General features: G+C 40.3%; 1 protein-coding gene across 11 annotated transcripts in view; it reads right to left on the minus strand.

Annotated features, from left to right (window-relative positions):
- Positions 1 to 17,237, minus strand: part of TXK (TXK tyrosine kinase) — a 79,428-nt gene that overhangs the window by 47,281 nt on the left and 14,910 nt on the right. For 7 of the 11 annotated variants that reach the window (XR_012434817.1, XR_012434816.1, XR_012434814.1 and 4 more), the window contains exons 2-5: positions 10,154 to 10,208; positions 9,018 to 9,120; positions 8,121 to 8,326; positions 163 to 228 (exon numbers count right to left, since the gene is read on the minus strand). Coding sequence is in view for 1 of the 11 variants with exons in the window: in XM_005554841.5 (XP_005554898.2) it covers positions 163 to 228; positions 8,121 to 8,326; positions 9,018 to 9,120; positions 10,154 to 10,208 (430 nt within the window). In the remaining 10 variants the exon portion in view is untranslated. Of the gene's footprint in view, positions 1 to 98; positions 229 to 8,120; positions 8,327 to 9,017; positions 9,121 to 10,153; positions 10,209 to 17,237 lie in introns of those variants that run through there. The other 4 variants (XM_074039742.1, XM_074039739.1, XM_074039741.1 and 1 more) reach the window with 3 other exon arrangements.

The raw sequence follows: 17,237 nt of genomic DNA on the forward strand, positions 1-17,237 counted from the left end.
TCAACCATGATAAGGATCAAACGTCTCTTTATTATTAATGCTGTCAAATGTGTTACTTTCTTTTCCTTTTACAGACCCAAAACAGTATCTATACTTACAAGCTGCCAAAATGTCCCTGATGTTCATAGGTTAATCATAGGTTATATTTTGGAGAAGACTTACTCATATATTTCTAAATTAGTTATTTTGTTTTCAGTCACATAGTTGCTTGGGATTAAGCCTTCATTCCTACAACAAAAGAAAAAGCAAAAGTCAAAATGCTTGGCATGTTTGTGGCATTATCATGGCAATAATCCTTTAAAAACCTCAAGGATGTAGGGGGAAATCAAATTCATTTTACTGATTAAATTGTTAAAAGGAGAAAAAAAAGTTTTTTAAATTTCAAACTCAACAAAAATCTCTGTACAAGAAGTATATTAAGATCCCGACTTGTAACGTGAGTAGTTTAAGAGGTTTTATGACCCCACAATCTTTTCAGAGAGAAAAGGGGGCATTTAAATGATCATCTGATATCATAGTGACTGTGTTAAAAACACAGCGATTACAAAGACATTGGCTTCATTCTTTTCAATTGCTGAGGAGTATTCCATAGTATAGGTATTCTAGTTTAGCCATTTCCCTGGTAGAAGCAATGCTGTAAAGAAATCCTTGAACATGCCTTCTTGTACAGAAGTAAGAATATTTCTCAAAGATAGATAGCAAGGAGGGGAATCGCTAAGTCACGGGATATGTGCATCTTTCAGGATATGCAACAAATTGTCCTCAAAGGAGGATATACCAATTAACACACCTATCAGCATGGTAGAGGCTTCACTTTTCCTATACCTTAACCAACATTTGAAATTACAAAAAGAGGGCGGAGCAAGATGGCCGAATAGGAACAGCTCCAGTCTCCAACTCCCAGCGCGAGCGACACAGAAGACCGGCGATTTCTGCATTTTCAACTGAGGTACTGGGTTCATCTCACTGGGGAGTGCCGGACGATCGGTGCTGGTCAGCTGCTGCAGCCCGACCAGCGAGAGCTGAAGCAGGGCGAGGCATTGCCTCACCTGGGAAGAGCAAGGGGGAAGGGAATCCCTTTTCCTAGCCAGGGGAACTGAGACACACAACACCTGGAAAATCGGGTAACTCCCACCCCAATACAGCGCTTTAAGCAAACAGGCACACCAGGAGATCATATCCCACACCTGGCCGGGAGGGTCCCACACCCACGGAGCCTCCCTCATTGCTAGCACAGCAGTCTGTGATCTACCGGCAAGGCAGCAGCGAGGCTGGGGGAGGGGCGCCCGCCATTGCTGAGGCTTAAGTAGGTAAACAAAGCTGCTGGGAAGCTCCAACTGGGTGGAGCTCACAGCAGCTCAAGGAAACCTGCCTGTCTCTGTAGACTCCACCTCTGGGGACAGGGCAATAACAAACACAGCCGAAACCTCTGCAGACGCAAACGACTCTGTCTGACAGCTTTGAAGAGAGCAGTGGATCTCCCAACACGGAGGTTGAGATCTGAGAAGGGACAGACTCCCTGCTCAAGTGGGTCCCTGACCCCTGAGTAGCCTAACTGGGAGACATCCCCCACTAGGGGCAGTCTGACACCCCACACCTCACAGGGTGGAGTACACCCCTGAGAGGAAGCTTCCAAAGCAAGAATCAGACAGGTACACTCGCTGTTCAGAAATATTCTATCTTCTGCAGCCTCTGCTGCTGATACCCAGGCAAACAGGGTCAGGAGTGGACCTCAAGCAATCTCCAACACACCTACAGCTGAGGGTCCTGACTGTTAGAAGGAAAACTATCAAACAGGAAGGACACCTACACCAAAACCCCATCAGTACATCACCATCATCAAAGACCAGAGGCAGATAAAACCACAAAGATGGGGAAAAAGCAGGGCAGAAAAGCTGGAAATTCAAAAAATGAGAGCGCATCTCCCCCGGCAAAGGAGCGCAGCTCATCGCCAGCAACGGATCAAAGCTGGACGGAGAATGACTTTGATGAGATGAGAGAAGAAGGCTTCAGTCCATCAAATTTCTCAGAGCTAAAGGAGGAATTACGTACCCAGCGCAAAGAAACTAAAAATCTTGAAAAAAAAGTGGAAGAATTGATGGCTAGAGTAATTAATGCAGAGAAGGTCATAAACGAAATGAAAGAGATGAAAACCATGACACGAGAAATACATGACAAATGCACAAGCTTCAGTAACCGACTCGATCAACTGGAAGAAAGAGTATCTGCAATTGAGGATCAAATGAATGAAATGAAGCGAGAAGAGAAACCAAAAGAAAAAAGAAGAAAAAGAAATGAACAAAGCCTGCAAGAAGTATGGGATTATGTAAAAAGACCAAATCTACGTCTGATTGGGGTGCCTGAAAGTGAGGGGGAAAATGGAACCAAGTTGGAAAACACTCTTCAGGATATCATCCAGGAGAACTTCCCCAACCTAGTAGGGCAGGCCAACATTCAAATCCAGGAAATACAGAGAACGCCACAAAGATACTCCTCGAGAAGAGCAACTCCAAGACACATAATTGCCAGATTCACCAAAGTTGAAATGAAGGAAAAAATCTTAAGGGCAGCCAGAGAGAAAGGTCGGGTTACCCACAAAGGGAAGCCCAACAGACTAACAGCAGATCTCTCGGCAGAAACTCTCCAAGCCAGAAGAGAGTGGGGGCCAATATTCAACATTCTTAAAGAAAAGAATTTTCAACCCAGAATTTCATATCCAGCCAAACTAAGTTTCATAAGTGAAGGAGAAATAAAATCCTTTACAGATAAGCAAATGCTTAGAGATTTTGTCACCACCAGGCCTGCCTTACAAGAGACCCTGAAGGAAGCACTAAACATGGAAAGGAACAACAGGTACCAGCCATTGCAAAAACATGCCAAAATGTAAAGACCATCGAGGCTAGGAAGAAACTGCATCAACTAACGAGCAAAATAACCAGTTAATATCATAATGGCAGGATCAAGTTCACACATAACAATCTTAACCTTAAATGTAAATGGACTAAATGCTCCAATTAAAAGACACAGACTGGCAAACTGAATAAAGAGTCAAGACCCATCAGTCTGCTGTATTCAGGAGACCCATCTCACACGCAGAGACATACATAGGCTCAAAATAAAGGGATAGAGGAAGATTTACCAAGCAAATGGAGAACAAAAAAAGCGGGGGTTGCAATACTAGTCTCTGATAAAACAGACTTTAAACCATCAAAGATCAAAAGAGACAAAGAAGGCCATTACATAATGGTAAAGGGATCAATTCAACAGGAAGAGCTAACTATCGTAAATATATATGCACCCAATACAGGAGCACCCAGATACATAAAGCAAGTCCTTAGAGACTTACAAAGAGACTTAGACTCCCATACAATAATAATGGGAGACTTCAACACTCCACTGTCAACATTAGACAGATCAACGAGACAGAAAGTTAACAAGGATATCCAGGAATTGAACTCATCTCTGCAGCAAGCAGACCTAATAGACATCTATAGAACTCTCCACCCCAAATCAACAGAATATACATTCTTCTCAGCACCACATCGTACTTACTCCAAAATCGACCACGTAATTGGAAGTAAAGCACTCCTCAGCAAATGTACAAGAACAGAAATTATAACAAACTGTCTCTCAGACCACAGTGCAATCAAACTAGAACTCAGGACTAAGAAACTCAATAAAAACCACTCAACTACATGGAAACTGAACAACCTGCTCCTGAATGACTACTGGGTACGTAACGAAATGAAGGCAGAAATAAAGATGTTCTTTGAAACCAATGAGAACAAAGATACAACATACCAGAATCTCTGGGACACATTTAAAGCAGTGTGTAGAGGGAAATTTATAGCACTAAATGCCCACAAGAGAAAGCTGGAAAGATCTAAAATTGACACTCTAACATCGCAATTAAAAGAACTAGAGAAGCAAGAGCAAACACATTCGAAAGCTAGCAGAAGGCAAGAAATAACTAAGATCAGAGCAGAACTGAAGGAGATAGAGACACAAAAAACTCTCCAAAAAATCAATGAATCCAGGAGTTGGTTTTTTGAAAAGATCAACAAAATTGACAGACCACTAGCAAGACTAATAAAGAAGAAAAGAGAGAAGAATCAAATCGACGCAATTAAAAAATGATAAAGGGGATATCACCACCGACCCTACAGAAATACAAAGTACCATCAGAGAATACTATAAACACCTCTATGCAAATAAACTGGAAAATCTAGAAGAAATGGATAATTTCCTGGACGCTTACACTCTTCCAAGACTAAACCAGGAAGAAGTTGAATCCCTGAATAGACCAATAGCAGGCTCTGAAATTGAGGCAATAATTAATAGCCTACCAACCAAAAAAAGTCCAGGACCAGATGAATTCAGAGCTGAATTCTACCAGAGGTATAAGGAGGAGTTGGTACCATTCCTTCTGAAACTATTCCAATCAATAGAAAAAGAGGGAATCCTCCCTAACTCATTTTATGAGGCCAAAATCATCCTGATACCAAAGCCTGGCAGAGACACAACAAAAAAAGAGAATTTTAGACCAATATCCCTGATGAACATCGATGCAAAAATCCTCAATAAAATACTGGCAAACCGGATTCAGCAACACATCAAAAAGCTTATCCACCATGATCAAGTGGGTTTCATCCCTGGGATGCAAGGCTGGTTCAACATTCGCAAATCAATAAACATAATCCAGCATATAAACAGAACCAAAGACAAGAACCACATGATTATCTCAATTGATGCAGAAAAGGCTTTTGACAAAATTCAACAGCCCTTCATGCTAAAAACGCTCAATAAATTCGGTATTGATGGAACGTACCTCAAAATAATAAGAGCTATTTATGACAAACCCACAGCCAATATCATACTGAATGGGCAAAAACTGGAAAAATTCCCTTTGAAAACTGGCACAAGACAGGGATGCCCTCTCTCACCACTCCTATTCAACATAGTGTTGGAAGTTCTGGCTAGGGCAATTAGGCAAGAGAAAGAAATCAAGGGTATTCAGTTAGGAAAAGAAGAAGTCAAATTGTCCCTGTTTGCAGATGACATGATTGTATATTTAGAAAACCCCATTGTCTCAGCCCAAAATCTCCTTAAGCTGATAAGCAACTTCAGCAAAGTCTCAGGATACAAAATTAATGTGCAAAAATCACAAGCATTCTTATACACCAGTAACAGACAAACAGAGAGCCAAATCATGAATGAACTTCCATTCACAATTGCTTCAAAGAGAATAAAATACCTAGGAATCCAACTTACAAGGGATGTAAAGGACCTCTTCAAGGAGAACTACAAACCACTGCTCAGTGAAATAAAAGAGGACACAAACAAATGGAAGAACATACCATGCTCATGGATAGGAAGAATCAATATCGTGAAAATGGCCATACTGCCCAAGGTAATTTATAGATTCAATGCCATCCCCATCAAGCTACCAATGAGTTTCTTCACAGAATTGGAAAAAACTGCTTTAAAGTTCATATGGAACCAAACAAGAGCCCGCATCTCCAAGACAATCCTAAGTCAAAAGGACAAAGCTGGAGGCATCACGCTACCTGACTTCAAACTATACTACAAGGCTACAGTAACCAAAACAGCATGGTACTGGTACCAAAACAGAGATATAGACCAATGGAACAGAACAGAGTCCTCAGAAATAATACCACACATCTACAGCCATCTGATCTTTGACAAACCTGAGAGGAACAAGAAATGGGGAAAGGATTCCCTATTTAATAAATGGTGCTGGGAAAATTGGCTAGCCATAAGTAGAAAGCTGAAACTGGATCCTTTCCTTACTCCTTATACGAAAATTAATTCAAGATGGATTAGAGACTTAAATGTTAGACCTAATACCATAAAAATCCTAGAGGAAAACCTAGGTAGTACCATTCAGGACATAGGCATGGGCAAAGACTTCATGTCTAAAACACCAAAAGCAACGGCAGCAAAAGCCAAAATTGACAAATGGGATCTCATTAAACTAAAGAGCTTCTGCACAGCAAAAGAAACTACCATCAGAGTGAACAGGCAACCTACAGAATGGGAGAAAATTTTTGCAATCTACTCATCTGACAAAGGGCTAATATCCAGAACCTACAAAGAACTCAAACAAATTTACAAGAAAAAAGCAAACAACCCCATCAAAAAGTGGGCAAAGGATATGAACAGACATTTCTCAAAAGAAGACATTCATACAGCCAACAGACACAGGAAAAAATGCTCATCATCACTGGCCATCAGAGAAATGCAAATCAAAACCACAATGAGATACCATCTCACACCAGTTAGAATGGCGATCATTAAAAAGTCAGGAAACAACAGGTGCTGGAGAGGATGTGGAGAAATAGGAACACTTTTACACTGTTGGTGGGATTGTAAACTAGTTCAACCATTATGGAAAACAGTATGGCGATTCCTCAAGGATCTAGAACTAGATGTACCATATGACCCAGCCATCCCATTACTGAGTATATACCCAAAGGATTATAAATTATGCTGCTACAAAGACACATGCACACGTATGTTTATTGCAGCACTATTCACAATAGCAAAGACTTGGAATCAACCCAAATGTCCATCAGTGACAGATTGGATTAAGAAAATGTGGCACATATACACCATGGAATACTATGCAGCCATCAAAAAGGATGAGTTTGTGTCCTTTGTAGGAACATGGATGCAGCTGGAAACCATCATTCTTAGCAAACTATCACAAGAACAGAAAACCAAACACTGCATGTTCTCACTCATAGGTGGGAACTGAACAATGAGATCACTTGGACTCAGGAAGGGGAACATCACACACCGGGGCCTATCATGGGGAGGGGGGCGGGGGTAGGGATTGCATTGGGAGTTATACCTGATGTAAATGACGAGTTGAATGGTGCAGCACACCAACATGGCACAAGTATACATATGTAACAAACCTGCACGTTATGCACATGTACCCTACAACTTAAAGTATAATTAAAAAAAAAAAAAAAGGGGAAAAAAAAAAAAAAGAAATTACAAAAAGATCTCCAAGACATATTATTGAGAAATAAGAGTAAGCTGCAGAATCATGCATAAAGTATGATAAGATTTAGGTAATGAATTCTACAAACAATACCATATATTTTGATAGGTGTATGTAAGTGCATTGAAAATAATCTGAAAATGGATAACGGTATTTACTTTTGGGGAGACACTTGGGTTTGCAGGTAGTGGCAAAGTACAATTTTGATATTAATATTTGCATATTATATTTTTTAAAAACTCTATTCACTTACTGTGAAATAAAAAATTCAATTTTTAAGTCTGAGGCATGCCAATAGCATACCCGCAGATGTGGCTAATTACACAGTCCTGAACCTACTAATGCCTCTTTTTCCACTGAAAAGTCTCCATCACATGTTGAGAACTGTTAAGAGAGCCACATCACTGAGAAAATGTAGTTGGAGAGGTATGTAATTTACATGCTTATAATACTTGGATACTTAGAATATCCAAATCTTGACAAATATCAGAAATCAATGCCAGCCTTCTCTCTCAGGAAGTCCAGATATTCCTCAGAATTCTTCTCAATCAGGACTCCAGTCAGGCATTAACCATCTGTTGCAACTGACACAATGAAACCTATCTGCATCCCAGGATCTTTTCTCTTTCTAATCTAATTCAGCAGCGACTGCAATGTTTGCTTTCAAAACTTGTCATTGTAGAAACATAAAAGTGAATAAAATACTATTTCTGTTCTTACCTTAGAGCTTAACAGGAAAAAACCGACAAATTCCCAAATGAAAGCACAAATTAGAATAAGAACCTACATTGTCAGAATTACTATTTCCATTGTACAAATAAAGAAACAAAAATTCAGAGAGGGTAAGTGACTTGCCTGGGGACACACAATAGTAAGCGGCAGCATCAGGATGTGAAGCCAGGTGTACCTGATTCTGAGACTCTGCCTGAAAACTGCCTGAAATCACTGTTCTCTCATTCTCTCACATATCTTGGGGGAGAGGGGACAGATTCCATTTCATGCAGAGGAAAGAGTTATAAGCCTGAGTCACTAAATAGTCTTCTTTGTGTTGGAGGAATTGGATATGGACTAAGTCATGTAAGTGTCTTACCCCAAACGGTCTCTTGCCTTCCACCAATGAGGATTATATTTCTCCAGTATCAGGTATTCTTCTGCTCTCCTTAAGGCTAAATTACAGGGTTCTCTGGGCAGAAAATCATAAAGTGCCTTGACTTGGATCTTCTCTTCAGCAACCTCAGAGGGTGGGAGGGGAGGCAGTGGCTTTCGTTTTGACGGCTGCACACAGCCCGTGTTGGACTGTGAAAACCAAGAAATGAGTTGTTTTACAATCATTTTAATAATTTGTACTAAAAAATATAGGGATAAAGCATATTTGCCTTCTGCCTCACTTTTCTTATCTAGCTACACCAAGGCAGAAGCCAGGATGGCATAAATGTAGAAAAGGACTAACCATAAAACTCCTTTTGGATCCAGCAATACCCTCATCATTTTGTACACTTTTGAGATAACAAGCTCTCTTGCCAGCATTTCACTGGACTTTTTAATATCAAAATTCTCAAAAGATGATGTACTCTTCTTCAATAGTTTTACCTTGTTTTAAGGATTTTTGTCTCCTTAAAAGAAGAAAAAAGGCCTTTTTCTTTGTGTGTGGCGGCAGCTCGTGCTTGGGTTTACCATACTTCCTAAGAATGCTGTTTCTCACTGAAGTGAAAATTAATCTCAGCCTCAAAATGACAGGAGCCAGAATATGTTTTTTCCCACTCATTGCCCATTTTCAAGTTCTGCCTGTAAATATAAGTAGCCTATTTTAACTGGTCTTTTCTTTTTCCTTTTACTTTCTTCTAGAACATTCCTTCACAAATTATTGAGCACTTATTTTATGCCAAGCATGATACTAGATTTTGGGTAACAAACAGCACCTCGTGAATGAAGACTCTCAAAAGACAACCTTTTCCATTCCCCTCTTGCCTGTCAAAATGATACTCACTTGCTTCTTATTTGACAATTGACTGAGCCATGGCCTGCGATGCTGGGTGTGTTTTTCTGGAAGCTCTTCATCTGGGCTCAGGCTTATCTGTGTTCTCACTTGTCTGACATTGAAAAGCAATCATGTTACAAATAATTATTTGTACAAAAGGTATCTATACATCCACTAGATTTTCACAGAAATAGTAGAAACATCCAGGTCTGTTTCCAACTCCATTTTCATTTAGAAGACTTCCTAACTCCATCTCCCTGGGCAAATTACTAGTTTTAAGAACTTAAGTTTCCTTATCCAGTAACTAGAGGTGCTAAGAGCATAGAGTTGTTATAAAATAAAATTGAAAAAACATGTCACATTCCCAGTAGAGTCTGGTGCATCTTTGGGGCATAAAATTATACTCATGGTAATAAAAACGTACTCTGTATCTGGCTCAGTGCTTGTCATTTTATATGCATTAGCTCTTTTGATGGTGTCTTTTTGTTGTAAATAGACACGGTATAGTGATTAGGAACATGAGTTTGAATCCCAGCTCCACCATTTCATAGTGTGGCCTTGGGTAAGCAGTGTAACCTATCTAATCCTCAATTTCCTCATCGGTAAAATGGGAATTGTAAAAAAAAAAAAAAAAAAGTAGGTGGTTTTGAGAACTGTATGAATTAATAAACATAAATCTTTTAGCATAGTATCTGATATACAGGACGCTCCTGTTAAATGTTAGCCTTTTTCTGTTAACATGCTGCCTTGGATTTAATTCTTACAGAGTCATTTACTGCCACTAAAGAATAAGATACACCGATAGTTTTGGGGAGATACATAACTAAGATAGGATTCTTGCCATTAAAGGGAAAAACTACATATTGGAGCACAGACCTATAAACAACATACATGAAATAAAAATTAAGTGGAGAACCATGCCGCACACGGTGGGAACACAATGGGATGAACAACTAAGTCCGAAGGACCAGGAAAGGATCCCAGATGACCTGACATTTGACCTCGACCTGAATTCAACAGGGAGAAAATGGGAGAAGGTTCCCAGGTAGAGAGAACAGCAGGTGCAAAGAGACATGGTGACTCCATAGGTATTAAAGAAACTGAATTAATTAATTTTCAAGAAATTGCCCCTGGAGTAGACTTACCGCTTCTGCACTGAACAGCAACAGCAGCAACAGAAAACCGACTGGATGGTGTTATCTGAAAAGCAGGTCATTTCTCAGCTGTTAGAAAGCCACGAGTACATGATATTGAGGGAGTCTCTAAGGGATGGGTGATACGAATTACTATAAAGCATATGAAAGTCTCGATCGTGCCTTCCTTCACTAGTGGAAGACAAATAACTGTCACTAAAGCAAAAAATAAGTTTCTGGCACCTTGGCCAGTGTGGTTTCCCTTCTCAGGCTCTTCTCCCCTGGCCTGGTTTTTGCATTTCCTCAGTCTGTGAGTGATAAATGACCAGTGTATTCTCTTTTACCTTTGTCAGGGCTGATGTTCACTAACAAATGTACAAGAGAATAGGATTCCAAAAGTGATGCTTTCCTAGGAAATCTGTTAGCAGAGATTTTGAATTAGGTCTGTCATGTATTTTTAAATTAAAATGCTTAACACATAGGCTCTTTTTAAAAATTCCATCAACATTTCAGTGGGATGGTATTTCAGTGGGATGATTCTTTTATTTATTTCTTGCAATTAAAAATTGTTCTAAACCTTAGCAGCATGTTAGAATTATCTGAGGAGCTTTTAAAATATTCTGGTGCACAGGTCATACCCTGCATACCCCACACCAAAAAAAAATTAGACTATCTGGGGATGAATCTAGGTATTGGTATTTCTTTTTTTATTATTTTTTATTTTACTTTAAGTTCTGGGATACATGTGCAGAACAAGCAGGTTTGTTACATAGGTATATATGTACCGTGGTGGTTTGCTGCACCTATCAACCCATCATCTAGGTTTTCAGCCCCGCATGCATTAGGTATTTGTCCTGATGCTCTCCCTCCCCTTGCCTCCCACCCCTCAACAGGCCCCAGTGTGTGATGTTCCCCTCCCTGTTGTCCATACGTTCTCATTGTTCAACTCCAACTTATGAGTGAGAACATGCAGTGTTGGGCTTTCTGTTCCTGTGTTAGTTTGCTGAGAATGATGGCTTCCAGCTTCATCCCTGTCCCTGCAAAGGACATGAACTCATTTGTTTTTATGGCTGCATAGTATTCCATAAAACATAGGCTCTTACTCTGGAATAAGTTTAAAGATAAACTGAATATTTGAAGAAAGAACTACCTAATAAGTCTAGGTTATGCCTAGACTTTCGTTGTCAAGCTTCATCATTATTTGATTTAAGTGAGATGATTTTCATTTTTAAAGTCCATAAATAAGCCAAGGGTGGTGGCTCATGCCCCAGCACCTTGGGCGGCTGAAGCAGGCAGATCACTTGAGCCCAAGAAGTTTGAGATCAGCCTGGGCAACATGGTGGAACCCCATGTCTACCCCAAAAAGCTTTTTTAAAAAATTAGCCAGGCATGGTGGTGCATGCCTGTAGTCCCCAGTAGTCAGAAGGCCAAGGTGGGAGGATCCCTTGAGCCTGGAAGACGGAGGCTGCAGTGAGCTGAGATTGCACCACTGCACTCCAGCCCGGGTGACAGAGTGAGACTCTGTCTTAAAATAATAACAATAATAATAAAAAAGACCATAAATAAATTTTGAATTTCAAAAGGATATTTTATTTTCATAGAACCTACATTTCCCCATCAGTTCATACTCATATTGACATCTGAAAATATTCTGGAGGCAGCAGAGTACCTTAGAGGTGAGCATTCACTTTTAGGGGAGACAGACCTAGGGTTTAGCCCTAGTCACCTGGCTGACTACATCTTGGATAAGTCTCTTTACTTAATCTAAGTCTTAGTTTTCCTAACTGTAAAACTGAGGTAAATAGTATGTACTCCCTTTGAAAAGCCCTAGAAGGCAGAGATAAATGTCTACCTTTGTGACTTTGAGTAAACTAGTAAATGTTCTGTGTTTCAGTTTCCTCATCTGTAAAACGGGAATAATAGGATGGCTAACATGTAAGCCAATGGTGAGGACTAATTAAATTGATTCATGTAAAACACCTAGACCAATACCAGGTATATGGTAAGAGGGTAATCAAGAAGACTGATTGTAATAGGATCGTGGTGAAGAACCAATTAGATAACATCTTTTAAAGTCCCTGGAACATAAAGGGAAGTATTATCAGTCAGGATCCCAACAAGAATCAGAAGGCACATAAACAGAACCAAAGACAAGAATCACATGATTATCTCAATAGATGCAGAAAAGGCTTTTGACAAAATTCAACAGCCCTTCATGCTAAAAACGCTCAATAAATTCGGTATTGATGGAACGTACCTCAAAATAATAAGAGCTATTTATGACAAACCCACAGCCAATATCATACTGAATGGGCAAAAACTGGAAAAATTCCCTTTGAAAACTGGCACAAGACAGGGATGCCCTCTCTCACCACTCCTATTCAACATAGTGTTGGAAGTTCTGGCTAGGGCAATCAGGCAAGAGAAAGAAATCAAGGGTATTCAGTTAGGAAAAGAAGAAGTCAAACTGTCCCTCTTTGCAGATGACATGATTGTATATTTAGAAAACCCCATTGTCTCAGCCCAAAATCTCCTTAAGCTGATAAGCACCTTCAGCAAAGTCTCAGGATACAAAATTAATGTGCAAAAATCACAAGCATTCTTATACACCAGTAACAGACCAACAGAGAGCCAAATCATGAATGAACTTCCATTCACAATTGCTTCAAAGAGAATAAAATACCTAGGATCCAACTTACAAGGGATGTAAAGGACCTCTTCAAGGAGAACTACAAACCACTGCTCAGTGAAATAAAAGAGGACACAAACAAATGGAAGAACATACCATGCTCATGGATAGGAAGAATCAATATCGTGAAAATGGCCATACTGCGCAAGGTTATTTATAGATTCAATGCCATCCCCATGAAGCTACCAATGAGTTTCTTCACAGAATTGGAAAAAATTGCTTTAAAGTTCATATGGAACCAAAAAAGAGCCCGCATCTCCAAGACAATCCTAAGTCAAAAGAACAAAGCTGGAGGCATCATGCTACCTGACTTCAAACTATACTACAAGGCTACAGTAACCAAAACAGCATGGTACTGGTACCAAAACAGAGATATAGACCAATGGAACAGAACTGAGTCCTCAGAAATAATACCACACATCTACAGCCATCTGATCTTTGACAAACCTGAGAGGAACAAGAAATGGGGAAAGGATTCCCTATTTAATAAATGGTGCTGGGAAAATAAGTAGAAAGCTGAAACTGGATCCTTTCCTTACTCCTTATACGAAAATTAATTCAAGATGGATTAGAGACTTAAATGTTAGACCTAATACCATAAAAACCCTAGAGGAAAACCTAGGTAGTACCATTCAGGACATAGGCATGGGCAAAGACTTCATGTCTAAAACACCAAAAGCAACGGCAACAAAAGCCAAAATTGACAAATGGGATCTCATTAAACTAAAGAGCTTCTGCACAGCAAAAGAAACTACCATCAGAGTGAACAGGCAACCTACAGAATGGGAGAAAATTTTTGCAATCTACTCATCTGACAAAGGGCTAATATCCAGAACCTACAGAGAACTCAAACAAATTTACAAGAAAAAAGCAAACAACCCCATCAAAAAGTGGGCAAAGGATATGAACAGACATTTCTCAAAAGAAGACATTCATACAGCCAACAGACACATGAAAAAATGCTCATCATCACTGGCCATCAGAGAAATGCAAATCAAAACCACAATGAGATACCATCTCACACCAGTTAGAATGGCAATCATTAAAAAGTCAGGAAACAACAGGTGCTGGAGACGATGTGGAGAAATAGGAACACTTTTACACTGTTGGTGGGATCGTAAACTTGTTCAACCATTATGGAAAACAGTATGGCGATTCCTCAAGCATCTAGAACTAGATGTACCATATGACCCAGCCATCCCATTACTGGGTATATACCCAAAGGATTATAAATCATGCTGCTATAAAGATACATGCACACGTATGTTTATTGTGGCACTATTCACAATAGCAAAGACTTGGAATCAACCCAAATGTCCATTAGTGACAGATTGGATTAAGAAAATGTGGCACATATACACCATGGAATACTATGCAGCCATAAAAAAGGATGAGTTTGTGTCCTTTGTAGGGACATGGATGCAGCTGGAAACCATCATTCTTAGCAAACTATCACAAGAACAGAAAACCAAACACCGCATGTTCTCACTCATAGGTGGGAACTGAACAATGAGATCACTTGAACTCGGGAAGGGGAACATCACACACCAGGGCCTATCATGGAGAGGGGGGAAGGGGGAGGGATTGCATTGGGAGTTATACCTGATGTAAATGACGAGTTGATGGGTGCTGACGAGTTGATGGGTGCAGCACACCAACATGGCACAGGTATACATATGTAACAAACCTGCACGTTATGCACATGTACCCTAGAACTTAAACTATAATAATAATAATAAATAAATAAATAAATATTAAAAAAAAAGAAGGCACACAAACTGGGATATGTTGAGAAGGATTTATTTATAAAAGGAAGTATAGAGATGTAGGTAGAGCATAGTAAAACTACAAGGATAGTGCAGGAATCCAGAGCTGAGCCATCACCACACCTAACCAAGTGAGGAGGGAAGGGAAGGTTACCAGAACCTAGAAGGCGAGGGTGTCTGTGGCCCAGGCCACCTGGAAAAGAGCACGTATCATCCATCCAAGGACACAGATGGCCCAAGGAGACTTCATAGCAAGAAAATCAGGAGAATTAATATCCTTACTCCACTCTCCTCCCTCCCTCCTTGCTGGGCTCTCCATTGGCCTAACCCAGAAGGAAGCCAGATGGTTGTATGTAAATCACACAGGAGCGAAGAGCAGGCTGGTGAAAGGCAGAGAGTGGACCAGCAGGGAGAGGGGCAGACAAGAAACATCCAGCACAGTACACCCCTCAGCATCCATTTTTTCTTTCCTTCTTTTTTAAACAGAGTCTCACTGTAGGCCAGGCTGGAGTGCAGTGGTGCTATCTTGGCTCACTGCAACCTCCTCTACCTCCCAGGTTCAAGTGATTCTCCTGACTCAGCCTCCCAACTAGCTGGGATTACAGACATGTGCCACCACACGCAGCTAATTTTTTATAGTTTTTGGTAGAGACGGGATTTCACCATGTTGGCCAGACTGGTCTTGGACTCCTGACCTCAAGTGATCTGCCCACCTTGGCCTCCCAAAGTGCTGGGATTACAGGCATGAGTCACTGCACTCGGCCCATCTGAAAGTGGAAATCATATATGCCCTCTTCCATTATCCATTCCATTTCCCCTTTGCCACTGCCAACACCTTGGCTGGAGGAGGTGCCCAAATATTCATTCCTGTAGGATTTGGGTTTTTGTTTAGTCTGGTCTTTGTGGGGTTGCTACAGTTTTCCATTGACCAGGACTATTAAGAACACTAGGAAATGAAGCGAATGCATTCCCTAATTTTTAAACAAAGTTCTCTTTGCCATAATTGTGAAGTACCAACCCAATTTTCCTCTGTTAATCAGGATAATCACCCCAGCTACACTGACCCCCTTCAGGGCCTATAAATTCAGTAGTACAAGGAATCCCATAGCGGCCAGAGGGCAGTTCAATTTTCAATATTCCTTAATAAAAGGATTCTTCTCTTGGCAATGGAATCTCCAAACCTACAAAAACCAAAGTCACAGGGAAAGTAAACAACAATACTCTGGTGGGTTGCTAGATGAAATGGTGAGAGAGGCTGCTCCAATCTCCACCGCTTTGTTTCCAGACTCATGTATCCTGGCTATGGAAAAACAAAAGCATATAATGTATCCTGGCTATGGAAAAGCAAAAGCATATGATGGTTTAAGACATTTATTGCATCCTACAGGACCCTACCTGAACTTTGCAAGATGTTGTCTTCCAGATGTGATAGTAATTGAGCCTTTAAAAGGCCGTTCTTCTGTTCTATCAAGTCAGCTGCTTTGGAGTTATGGGACACATGGTAAGATATTCGGGGGCCATTGAACAAGCACCAGTGAGACTAAGAAAAAGCTAACTCCCTCCACAACATGGGTCATCTTGTCAGTCTCTGGTTATATCTTCCTATTCTGTCCCCGTTTTAAGAAATTCAACCACATTCCTTTCCCCAAGATCTCCTTGTCACCTATCTTCCAATTTTGTTCCTTCCAAGTTCCCATTGGCAGACTGATTTGTTTTTACCATTGCCCGTGAATCAAGGTAGATCAATGTCTCCGACTATCTCTTTTCCTAATGAAGTGAATAAACTTACGTGTTTCCTGAAGTTCTGGGAGGACTTTATTTCAACACTATCTATCAGGCTACCTCTGAATGAGGCTGTAGTACAATGGCTGTTTCCTGTTGGTATACATTTATGACGCAGATCTTCCAGCAAATCAAACCAGAAATTTTTCTCCCATAAGCTGTTGGAGAACTACCCAAGAGGCCACTGGTGTGAGTTGAAGTAGAAGCAGAAAGAGCAGGTACAATGTGAATAGATGTTGCATGCTTATGAAGCTTTCTTGAAGCTTCTGGATCTACTAGGGCCCATTTTCACATATGCCACTTCTGTATTAGGATAGAAAACAAGTATGCATGACCAATTTCATAGTCCATTGAATCAGATAACACACAGCTCATGATAAGCAGCTTGAATCACATAAATATTTGATGATCTATGATTAAGCATTTAGTCTTTACCAGTAGCAAGTCAGGAGCTGCTTTTTAGATGGAAAATATTCCTAAGGGTTTGTGCTGCAGTTTTATTGGGGCTTTCCTGAAACGCCATAAAGCCAGCATCTTGCCCTCTCTTTGCCCTTTATCCCAAGCAGTACCAATGACAATTTGATTAATTGATAACTGAGTTATTTCTCCAGCAGAGGGTATCTCTGGACCTCTAAATATATGACCAAATAAATCCCAGACCCAACTCTGAATCTGCTTCCTAGAGCTACTTCTGATACAAGAGAAAACATGACATATTTAGATTAACTTTGAAAGGGTTATTTATAAAGGGACTAATTACAAAGGAGTGAAAACCACAAAAGATATACAGGAACCCAGGTCCAGCAGTAGTAGAACTGTCACCATCCCTAGGTTCAAAAAGACCAGGATGGGGAGAGAG

This window comes from Macaca fascicularis, chromosome 5 (assembly GCF_037993035.2).
Source record: "Macaca fascicularis isolate 582-1 chromosome 5, T2T-MFA8v1.1".
NCBI lineage: Eukaryota > Metazoa > Chordata > Mammalia > Primates > Cercopithecidae > Macaca > Macaca fascicularis.